A 12,565-nucleotide genomic window follows, 5' to 3' on the forward strand; every position below is an offset into this window, starting at 1 on the left:
AGCAACCCTGTCCAGATAGTTTTACTAAACTTTTCCAGAGGGGTTGGATGTGAGAACGCATTTGTCCACAAATGACGCTCGGGACATTTCCCTGCCAGCCCCCTGGTAAAATCCCCTGGTAAAAAAAATTCCGTAAAATGTCACAGTGGGCCCGTGTGAGAATACTGCCTGAAAATCTCCAGAGGATTCATGGCGAGCAAGTGGGCGCTATACCCAGGCGCCACCCCTCGCCTGACGGTTGTGGAAGTGTTACTGCTGCTGCAGTTCATGCATGAAAACTGTTTGGTTTCCTGCAACCCTTGAGGAAAAATATCGGGGCGTTTTGGGCTTTTTGGGATGTCATTTGCTACTGTTGTCCGTGTGCTGTTTGGTGCTTGGCAGGTTGTAAGTCAGCGAGGTTTTACCTGAAGAGTTTTTTGGTAAACAAACCGAGGTAGATGCGGTCCGTGAAGCGTAGCAGTAAAACCAAAACAAGTAGCCGAGGGATGCTAGATCAATTTGTAGAACCGAGGAGACCTGCAGAGAGGGGCGACCGTTCTCCTCTTCGTGAACCCCTTCATTGTTGAAGAAAGCTATTTTGAACTCAAAGTATTCTGTGAAGGTTGTGTTGTGTCGTGTCAGATGCGAATGCAGCTATGTCTTGCAACACCAGCTGGGCTGTTACCATATCATGAAACAGCCCAGCGATGACATAAACTTCCCAGAATAAAAGAATTGCAAATATATATATTTATATATATATAGATGTCGAAGGAAAAATTGAAGTGAGTGTGAAATAAGCCTCTTGAAGACGAAGCAGCTGTTTTTGTTGAATCTGTTCTTCTGCAGGTTGATTCCCTCTGACAGTGAAGATCAAGTCAACAGTTTGAAGGTAGATATGAAGAAGGACGGGTCTTGTTTGGGAGGACAACACCCTCTACTGGTTTAATTCATTTACCATGTGAATGTGTTACAAGCAACCATCTGATTTCTGCCACTTCAAGCTGTGAAGAAGTCGAGACACAAACCTCACGGTCTCCTTTGCTTCAAAACAGCTTTACACAACTAGTGTTATCGCAGCAAGGGATTTGTGTTTTCCTTGATTGGCGATGGGGGCTGCAGGCAGGGACCTGCGGCAGATAAGAGATTCGACATTCCACCCTGGAGAATGCAAGAAATCACACTGGCAGCAGATTGCCGTCAGGCTGCCAGTAGTCTGGTATGCGATGCAGCACGTGTCCAAGAGTGGAAACAAATGTGAAGCATAGCAGGAACTGCAGAAGAGGTTTATTGATGTGAGTGATATCAAAGGACAATGCTGCACCTGAATGCTGATGGGAAGAGACTTCGTGACCACTTTGTTAAACCACTTTACTTAGGATTCAATGTGGTGGCCTCACAGGAGCATCACAATTCTGCTGGATGCAAATCTCTGCTTGTCTTTGTGCACAATCTTCATGTAGGATTCTAATTATTATAATCATATGTTGTTCTGTGTAACATTTGGACTGACACAATGTGCTATTTGACTGAGATTTTGAAAAAATATAGAGCAGATATGTGCACATGCTCAACGATGTACGTAGCACCATGGTCCCAGTATTTATATGCTGATTTAATAAAGGTGCACCTCTTTTTCCCTGGTGAGATTACATTACATTAACATTTACAACAATTGTATTCAACCATGTAGATATTACCCAAATTCACAACGGAACTTATAAACAGTCTAAAAAGACAAACCTCAAACCTCAAACAACAGACAGAGCACAGTTAAGCACAGATTGATAATTTTAGAAAGTAAATATACAGTAAAGTAAAAAATCACAGAAGTCAAGATGTACTACAAGACGCTGCATACACCTGTTTAGCATCATTAGGTCTTGTCAATTATTGTGTTGATATTTGTTCAGACGCTTCTCTGTTACTGGTAATTTGTCTTCATAGTTTAAAATACTCTATTGTTGATGGAATGTGATAAATAAAGATTAACCACTGTATTTTTTGGGGTCTTTTTTGCAATTGCGGCCCCGGTGCAGATACCGACTGGCTCAGTATCTGTGGATTCAGGGTTCAACACACTGGCAGATGACACGCTGGTGTGTTTAAAAAGTTTACCATAATGTACATCATTGTGCGTGTATGTTGGAAAGGTTGAAAAAGGTTGTAGTTTGACACTGATTTCCCGACACATAAGGCCAATACCTTTTCTTAGTATTTTAAATGTACCCTCTCAACACCCTGCTTTTTATTATATGATTTAAAAAAATCTACAGTATTCATTTTAAATAAATAATCACATAAAGCTTCCACACCATGAAGTATATGATGGACTCTAAATGTTGCTTCTGACTCCAAATGTCCTATTTTTGGCATGCAAATTGTAAACTTTAAAGCCCCAGTATGTAAATTTTTTACTTTTCTGCCAGCATCTAGTGGTAAAAGTTGCAAACCGCAACCAACTGAGCACCTGGCAGGGGACACTTTATGGTGGCTCACTGCTTATTCCATTTCTGGTTTTAAGTGTCTCTGAAAGTCTCAGAGTCCTACACCAACCACAACCCATGTGACTTGTCTGTCTGATCACCTTTTGACCCTTACTGTTGGCCCTGTCCAGATAGTTTTACAAAACTTTTCCAGAGGGGCTTGTATGTGAGAACGCATTTGTCCGCAAATGATGCTCAGGACATTTCCCTGCCAGCCCCCTGGTAAAATCCCCTGGTAAAAATTCTTCCGTAAAATAGGCCCATGTGAGAATATGGCCTCAGACAATCTGCTGCTGCAGTTCATGCGTGAAAACTGTTTGGTTTCACGCGACTCTTGAAGAAAAATATCTGGGTGTTTTGGGGGGTTTTCCCGCAGCGCTGAAAATTCAACGCGAATGCGACGTATTCTGGACCGTTTTCTGCAACCTAATGCTGCGTTCCATCCAACGAACCCGGAAGTCGGGGTGGTGATTTTTTTCAGACCTCCCGAGTCACAGTGGAACTGGAATGCAGCACAACAGGACGTAGCAAACATGGAGGTCGGGTCCACCTAATGTAGCTATACATTCAAAGTCGACGAAAAAACATCAGTTCTTTGTTGCAGGTGATTATACATATATTAAAACACAATTATGGACAATTAAAAGTCGCTTTGAAGTTGCACCTTCAACAATGAATAAAATGTGTGAAAGGTGTAACTCATAGTAATGAAATATTAGATGTCCCGACTTGACAGTTCCCCTCATTCCTTCAGAGCAAGACATTTCCCTCAGGAGAGGAACTGAAGGCAGGACAGAACCGTAAGGGGAGCGAATGCTGCTCAGACGAACAACTACAATTTAAAGCTAACATTTCTCCACATCTCCTGCATGTGTGCATTAGCAACAGCTCGCTAACACATTCACCATATCAACCATGAATGTGATAATATCAGCGATTCCTTTTCTGTGGGAATAAATCAATGATGATGATGCTGAACGTCTTAGCAAGCACAACCAGCTCCTTGTACTTTCCCCCTGCTCTTACTGACACAAAATACTCTGAGAAATATCTGAGTGATGATGCAATTGTTTGAAAAGTGATGAAGCGTGCACGTGTGCACTGGTGACATGTTCAAGACTGAATGTGTTTCGCATTACCTCTGTTAACATTAGGGCTTAACACAATTAATTTGAAAGCTCGACGTGAGGTGGGCAGCAGATGAAAGGCTTGGATTACTGCTGATTTCCATACCTCTCTGTGGCCTTGTGTTGCCAGTTGGCTTTTTAACACCCCGGGTTTCATGCCAAGAGGTATAAAAATCAGCAGTAATCCAAGATGAAGGGATTCAGGGATTATCAGTACATTTTCTCAAAGTTGCGTGTTGCAGACAGGAACTGTTAAAGGTAGAGTGAGGGCCAGGACTTTCTCTTTAAGTGACCATAAATGGAGAAAAAACATTAAAATCTGCGGATGACTGGTACAAAGTGGAATGCGCAGGCACAGGTGTAATAAAAGTTGTTAGTTTTAATAACAGAATTTTTTTTTCCCAGACAAAAGAACAAAAGTACAGAAAAAGGGAAAATAATCTTAATACCAATAAATTACAGAAACACATGAGATGCATCACACTTCTCACAAATAAGCAGCCAGACATTAAGATCACATGACGACCAAATGTACACACCTGAGGCACACAGGGGGGGGGGGGGGGGGTCTGTTCTCATGCCACATTTACACCAATATACAGAACATCGACACACTTAGAGTATCACACAATACCACCCACCATTCAGCAGAGAGGGAGGGACACGGTGGACATGAACAAACGGCCACTAAACCTGTGCAACGTCAAATACCATATTCAAAGTGGACTTGGTTTCCTCGCAGTATGAGCTGTAGTAATGGCGAATCTCTGAGGCTGCATATGTTCAATTCTGGTTATTAATTATTATTGATTACTTTAAAAAAAAAAGTTATGTTTTGGGAGTGAGTGAGAAGCTCTATACTTTGTCAGTTTATAAACGCAAATGCTCTTGGATGTTGCAGGAAATCTAGACTGTTTTCCTCAGGTTGACATCACACGCGCCACATTAGTGTTTTTCTACAGCCCATGTATCAAAGAAATGTCTCCTGGCACTGATGCGCTCTTGGTTACGATCGAAAACACCGCTCACTTCCCGGTACTACCACTCTACAGTCAGTTCCTGCAGAGCACTGCCGAACTCGAAGTAGTTACTGGTAGACTTTTGCAGCTCAGTTCAAATTGGGTCAAATCCAAGAATATATCATGTGTGTTAAGTTAGTGGGTGAGATATTTTGTCTGTTGCTAAATAAAAAAAGAAAAAAATCAAGCTAATATACACTTGTGAGAAGCTTAAATCATCTGACATCTGGTCACTGATTATGATCTGACCTAACACATAAGCATGAGTACAGTATATATATATGTGTGTGTATGGCATCGACTAGATCCTAAACTGAATTTTTTTTACCAAAAGTGCAGTAAAAACTGAGATATACCTGACATCAGAGTTAATCTTTCATCCAGACAGATGTACTTGGTAATTCAACTGTGAGGTACGATTTCTCTTGATTTTCAATTGAAAATCCGTCGCTGCTGCTGCTGCTGCGTGCCTCCGTAGTGCCGGACGGGCCACCTCATGTCTTTAAAGGTAACAGACACAGTGGTCGGAGTTCATCAGCGATGTCACAGCCATTATTGCGTGGCACACGGAGGACAGGGAATCCTCACAGGTTTTCGTTTATGGCTTATCACACTGCGGTCAAACATATCAAGTGGCGGGCATCTTTACAACAAAGACAGATACGACCGTCAGGGGGTCTCAAAATAAAATGCTAGTTTTGGTCCATTTTGACAGAGGCGTACCAAAGGCGCTTGCAAAAGTGCTCAGGGACAAGACACTGCATTATCTCTTTTCCAAACAATCCTTGGAGGGAGAGTTATCACAATCTATGACTGGCTGGAAGGAACGAAAACACAAAACAGATTCAGTAAACTCAAATTGCCATAAAAACATCTCTAGAGCAGTCAACTGGTCGTTTCCTAACCATTCAAATCAAAAACACACAGCTGACGTGTAAGGAAGGGACTCATTATTATTGTAGTTTTCAATCATGCAGTGAATTGCATCCATGATGAATACTCGTTCAAAAAGTGAAACATATATTTGGTTACAGTTCTTTGCGAGAACAGAAAGCTGAACCGGTGTAGCAACATCAACGCAGGAATTTGACTTAGCAACTAGACGAACAACCGATGATAAATGCAGCCAATCGTACCGTTTTTTGCTCCGGAGCAACTGTTTGGAGAAGAAACTAAACTAAAATCCTGACCACTTCTTAGTACAGTTGTTGTAATTCTACGTTAATGCTAGTGAGATTGGAAGGCAATCCACCCCACCCCCCAAAAATAGCTTGTTAAAAAAAAGAGCTTCTCGTAAGGTGTCAAGCTTTGAATAAAAATGGGGTAAATGGATATTATTAACATGATTATTGCAAAGATGGACAGTTTTTTTGGGTGATCATCAGAATCGAAAATCTGCAACTTGACACACACATATACACCCACACCCACACACTATAGATTTTGTACAGCTTCATGCATTTGAATAGATTTTTTTCTTAAAATGATAACTATTATTGTTATCATTAGTACAAGAATTATGAAAGTAACAATAAAAACATATTGGAGTAATGACAGGTCCATTTAAACTACTGTGTACTGCTCACAGATACTTGAATGTCCTCTTCGTACACACTACAGTCCATCATTTTCTTTTATTTGTCCAGGTCCCTCTGAATCAAATAGGAGGGGGAAAACAAACATATGTAGGCTAATTCAGTTTGTAGCACAGATAATTATGGAGCCAACTACCAGAATTCTTGATAATTTCCTGCAAAGCTACCAATTGATAGATTGTTAAGTTGTGTTTGTGCTCTGCATGAAAAGCAACATGTACAGTCAATCCTCTTCTGGATGCAAGTGTTGCACCAAGGTTTGCAGAACATGTTTTTTGGGGAGAAATAACCTTGCTTACTATTAAATTAATGGGTTCTCGTAATTTTACATATTAACTTTTCCTTTAAAAGATGAAATTTGGTGCTAATTATAAGTAACCGAAACAACTCTCCTTTCGCGTTAAAATTCACAGGAAAGACAAGGTTATTATCAAACAAATATTGTCTACAGATGTCACAATGGATCTTTGTCATTAAACACGAATGACTAAAAAAGAAATCATTGAAGGCTACAATATAGTGTAAACACATTTTTGAAAGGGAATTCCCTTTCCCTTTCCCACCTATAACACACCCCGTGAGACCAAAAGCTAAAAAAAATGCTGATGGTAAATGATTTGCCACCCCAGCCGACATTGGTTGTAGAGAATGAAGGAGAATTAAGACATAAGATGCAGTGTTACACGCCCAAACCGTTTCTGTCTGAGTGGATACTTCAGCACATTGAATGTCAAATATTACGCCCTCACCGTTCGCCTTTAAACACATCAGTTATTTTTTAAATTTTTTTTATCCCCCACATAGACACTCCTGAGTGCTGCTCAGAAAGCTTGAAACATCAAGAAAAGGAACGACTGGAGGGGAAGATCCGAGCTGTGATGGAAGACGATGGCTGTGAGCCAGTACAGCATTTGCACCTTGTGAAATCACAAGTTCAACGGTTGGTTCGCTGTCTGATTGTTTTCTTGACCGTGTGCAGAGGTTGTTTTTTTTTCTACTGTATTATTAAAAGCACTTTGGTAGATTTTAGGCCAAGGTAGAGGAGTCACTACGTAAGCCAACATGTGTCTACAGCACAGGGATGTCTGAGAAATCTGGCTGCTGGCAAGACGCTTGAAAGATCGCTGGTGAACCGTGCGGATTCCGTTCATTTTCTCATGAGCTAACTGCAACAGATTCAGATAACAATATTGCTCTGGACGCCTGCAAAGACAGTTTTGGAAGATGCGCGTCAATCAAAGTCATGAAAAAAATTTCAAATAAATACATTCAATAAATTAAACATGAGACACACCAAACAGTTTCACTGACTGGACAAACAAATGGAGAACAATGACTATATCAAAAGCAGTACCAGCTAGATCCTGTTGTTTTTTTACTGTAATCATTTATCACTAGATAGGCCAAACTGTCATTAGCTGCCTGCTGATATGAATTCTATGGGGATTCCCAGATTTCTACTGTTTTAAACTGCACTTCAACTTGAAACAAACCAAACTACAGCATCAACATTTCTTAAACATGTCTCAGTCCCCCAACTTGAACCCTGCAGTATTGGTTGAATAAAAAGACAAGGAATAATGGGTATAAGGAGACAGTTTCGGTCGCATGCTGGGAAAAAAATCAACAAAATAGAGACTGAACTGATGCTTATATGGACACACTGTTTATGTGTTTATATATTCTTAACTGAACAGAAAAGAGGACATAAAAATGGGGCTTGATTTAGTTCTGCACCACATCTCTTAATATCTACTGTAAGAAGGACAAATACAAATTTGTCAACTTTTAAAGTTAGACAGCATCACGCATCACCTTGGTGACCTTCATCTGAGACTTCATCTATAATCCATTGGCCTATCTAGTGATAAACGTATTGTTGATTCGAGGATAGCGGGTCGCACCAGGTGTTAAACTTCACATACATGGAGAAAGAACAGGAAGCTGAAGCTCGGAAGAGGAGGAGTAAAGAGACTCCATTATAGATTTACCAGTCAGGTTTTTTTTTCTTTTTGTTTTTTTAAATCACACCTGACGACTGACATGACAAGGAAGATCCCGGCAAAGTTTTTAGTCGGAGAAGAGGCTGGCGAAAGACTGCCGGAGGCTGCGGATGGTCTCGGCTTTGGCCTCATCGTCGTTCACGTTTCCCCGTAGTGTCTCTGTGAAAGTGTTGGTCAGTGACTGGGATTTGCTGTGCAGAAAAAACGGAAGAGTAGTTTAGTTAAAAGACGTAATGGTGAATGTGACTTTTACTTCATTCAGACCAAATTCTAAATGGTTTTATCTTCAATCAAGTGCTTAAAAAACAGACTGAAGTGTATCGTCTGACTCTGTGTCTCCACCTAGCAGCGGCATGGGGCACTATTTTCACTTGGTTTGGTGAAACATTAATAAGAATAAATAAATCAACATTTTTAAGGTGAATCTTTCCTAAATGACAAGAACAATATCATTTATATATTTTTGTTTTACTTAAAATACAAGGTAGATAAAAGTTATTGGCACATCTAAACATTCATAGTGCTGTGACAACAGTGGAACTTTAGTCTGGATTCACTTTAGCTGTGGTGACTGCTTCTGAGCCCCAGGCCCAGAGGAGACGGGGATGGGACCGGGCTGGAAGGCCTGGCTGGGCGAGGTGGAGGCTGAGCGGGCTCGCTGAGGTGACCCCTGGGCTGACGAGGACGGAGAGGCGGAAGAAGAGCGGGGTCCACCTGCAGTAAACACACACACACACACACACACACACACACACACACACACATTACATGTACATCGGTTGGTTTTACTACACTACAACACTCCAGAAGCAAACTGTAGAAGTACTGAAGTGTTGTCTTACCTCGCCAGGGCTGTGTGGTCTGTTGATACAGAGAAAAACAAAGTGAAGCATGTTAACACAGTGGAGGAGGATTCAAATGTTGCACATGTGTTATGTCAAACAAAACACTTTAGTTATGCTTTTACTTGTACAGCTTGTACTATAATTTATTCCAACGTATTTAATGCCAATAATGGATCATTAAAATAAGAGGTGGTGGTGGAGTAATAGTAGTAGTTAAAGTTAAAAAAAAAGATTTAAAATGGTGGCAGCAACATTTACAGAAGTAATAATGATGGTAGCTACACCTAACTTACACTCCAACACATCAAAAACAAAGACCCAACAGGAATATCTATATACTGTTTGCCCATCCACATTTTAAGATAATTTTTGCTGGAATAAAAGTATTACAATTTCAATATAGTCAGCCTAAGAGCACAAGTATGTAAATTGCGATGTCTAACAGCAATGTAGTGTTGTACCTTTACAGAGGAAGGCTGAGATGTGGAAACTCCCAGCAGCACTTGGGCCATCTTGTTGATGACCAGCTCTGTGATCAGCTGTTTATCTTCCTCCACGTGTTCACCAATCAGAGGCATAGAGCTGTCCATCACCTGCAGGGACAGAAAAGCAGCCGGAACGCCTCCAAGTAAGCTCTTTGATCTGAATGCATGTCACCCATAGACTGTATGTCACCACTAAATTTAAACCTTCAAATCTATCCACTAGATGGCACTGTTGTGTGTCTTATCTTGAAGATCAGCCGTGTTCAAGCCTCCAAATGATGTCAGTGATAATGGACTTGGTGGTATTTCGCCAGCAGTGATGAGTCATTTTACAGGGATCACATATACAGCCCATGTTCCTCACAGTAAACTATAGGCTACACAACACTTTGCACACAATTTATCGCCGGATGCACTGAGCATGACACTGACTCTTCGGGTGGTTCCCATGCACTCCGATACTCCTCAGAAAGTGTCTTCTCTTTGATCTGTTCTACTACACCCTGCTACAACTACAGGAGATGGCTATCGGGTTTTTATCAGGGCTTTGAGAACCTGTAGAAGGAGAGTAGACGACAAACTTTTTCTCAGTTTTTATTCTTTTAGAAAATTCATACCTCTTCAGCTTCTCAGCCGGCTCTGATAATAAATCACACGAATCAAGTAAAAGTAAGATAAATAGGATTAGTCAGTGTAAATAAGAACAAATGTCAACCATTAGTAAGAGCTGAAAAAATTAAATATAAAGTATTTAAGAAAGATTTTAAAGAAGCTAGAGATTTGGACTGTAAGGTCAATGGGCAATATGTTCCATAATGTGGGGGCTCTGAAAGCAAATGCCATCATTTGTTACAAGCTGTGATGTGGAATTAACCAGCTGGGCTCCATCCATGGATCTCAGTGGCCGAGAGGGCATACACCAAGTCTAAAAAATCTGAAAGATATTTCAAAAGTGAGCCATAATATTTTAAAACCAATACAAAATTTAACAGGGAGCCATTGTAGAGAGGCAACCACAGTGATGTGGTCATTCCTTTTTGTACTGGCAATAAGCAAAAGTGAGAAGAAATAAAACTTTTAAAAAAATCAGCTGTTAATTAGACATTACTTAATTTAACAGAGGTGTCTTGAGGTGAATGAAACAGGACTGAACTACATTCTTGAATTGGGCATCAAAACAGAGGTTAGAAATATCTAACCATTCTAGCATCTTGCTAAAACAATATGGCAAACTGAAAAGATTAGCACCAAAAGGGCTGGGGGACTTTGGGGGACCAAACAGGAGGAGCTCAACCTTGTCATCACTGATGTGGGACAGCCCACATCAGTGATGGCCGGTTGTGAGATTTGCTGGGCTGCTCGGGTCTGTGGGTTTTAACAGAATGTATAGCTGAGTGTTGCCACATATAAATGGTTAAAAAATATCATGACTTTGAATAACCTGGCCAAAAGACAGCATGTGTATAGAAAAAAGAAGGGGGCCAAGGGCGGAGCCTTGAGGTTCACCAATACTCAGTTGACAAAAAAATTGAAAATGACTGAAATATTCTCTATTTAAACATGGAGATTAAATCAAATCGCATATTTCAGTACAGGTCTTTTAAACTTCCAATTTTCTGGCAAAAGGCAAGATTAGAGTTTTTCCTTTGACTAGCAGATAAAATGTGACTCCATCGCTAAATACTATGTACCCTGGGCATGACTTGGTCACAGACCACATTTTGCTCCACAAATAATTAACCTCAACGAAAAAAAACATCCAACTATCCCATCACTCGAGCTCACATGCTCATACACGTGTACTGCAGAACCACAGAGCACATGAGGAGACCCGCCGTCCTCCTCCCTAAGGACCAAAACAAACAGGGCAGAGGAGTGTGGCTGCTGGTACTGCTGGTTTGAATGCAGATGCCTGGAGCGTTGGATGAGGCTGCTGCACCGCACCCCAGCCACAGGCTGTAAACAAAGTGCAAGGCATGCATGCATGTGCCGATCCTCTTGTACACAGTGTACGACAAGCAGAGCCCAATCACGCTGCAGAGAGTGTGCAGAGCTCCCATTCCAAAGAAACAATGTGCCAGCTCACTAAATGCCTTTTCCCTTTTTTGTGGTTGAAGCTGTTTTTATAAGCGGCATCAGCTATATTAAATTTTATTTGTCTCTCAGAAAGGGAATTCAACCCAAATCGCACAAATCAAGGTGGCGTGTTGTGGTTTCATAATATGTAAAATATCCATACACCGCCAGCTGTTCTTGGGCCTCGGCTTGTTTAACACCATTGGGAACATTTTGGGGTCCTGCAGAACCACCTGGGCTGCAACAAATGGTTATTTTCATTATCAATTATTTTGCCTTTTTTTCCTTTCTTTTAACTGATTGTTTTTCTAGTCGACAAAATGTTAAAAATAGTGGAAAATGCCCATCTAAATGCTCAAGGTGATATCCTCAGATGTCAAGATTTGGAAAGCATTGACTTAAACTTTAACACCCAAACATTGTCAAATATTTGAGCTCATATTTAAGTCTTATACATGGATCATAGACTGGTGAGAATGTGTTTTTTGTGTGCCTAAAAGATGTTAGTTTAAGCCTTAGTGTTTTGGCACTATATCGTGACTGTGTCTACAATCGCACCCTCCTTCACACAGCCTGCGTGTAGCCCGCATATTCAATAGCCCTCTGCCATGAATTCTGGTTAGAAACAAGTCAGCAGGAAGAATTATTTAATCGCTTCCACAGATATTCTCATGGAGCTAATGTTAGCTGAATGAACTTACAGCAGAGAAAATCTGCCAGCTACAGTGCGTTATTCCTCGTAGCCTACAAAATTGATGGTTGCTGACTAGAAATGAGACATTATGCTTTTGTCTGCATCTGTGTGAAGGTCTGATTTTTTCAAAATTACGAAGAATTTCAATGTCTATACTATCTGCCTATACTATCGTACAGTATGTGCCTATATGAGAACAGAAAGGTTTACAGGTATAGAAACAGTAAGTAAGGAGGAGCTAAGTGAATGATAAATT

At 40.7% G+C, this 12,565-nt stretch overlaps 1 protein-coding gene across 1 annotated transcript in view; it reads right to left on the reverse strand.

The window, feature by feature from the left end:
- Nucleotides 1–3,951: 3,951 nt before the first annotated feature.
- Nucleotides 3,952–12,565, reverse strand: part of LOC118286605 (synapsin-3-like) — a 102,276-nt gene continuing 93,662 nt past the window's right edge. The window contains exons 11-14 of the mRNA XM_035611167.2: nucleotides 9,516–9,647; nucleotides 9,052–9,070; nucleotides 8,767–8,923; nucleotides 3,952–8,400 (exon numbers count right to left, since the gene is read on the reverse strand). Coding sequence (XP_035467060.1) covers nucleotides 8,277–8,400; nucleotides 8,767–8,923; nucleotides 9,052–9,070; nucleotides 9,516–9,647 — 432 coding nt within the window. The 3' untranslated portion in view covers nucleotides 3,952–8,276. The remainder of the gene's footprint in view (nucleotides 8,401–8,766; nucleotides 8,924–9,051; nucleotides 9,071–9,515; nucleotides 9,648–12,565) is intronic.

The sequence above is a fragment of the Scophthalmus maximus genome, chromosome 12 (genome assembly GCF_022379125.1).
Source record: "Scophthalmus maximus strain ysfricsl-2021 chromosome 12, ASM2237912v1, whole genome shotgun sequence".
NCBI classification, from domain to species: domain Eukaryota; kingdom Metazoa; phylum Chordata; class Actinopteri; order Pleuronectiformes; family Scophthalmidae; genus Scophthalmus; species Scophthalmus maximus.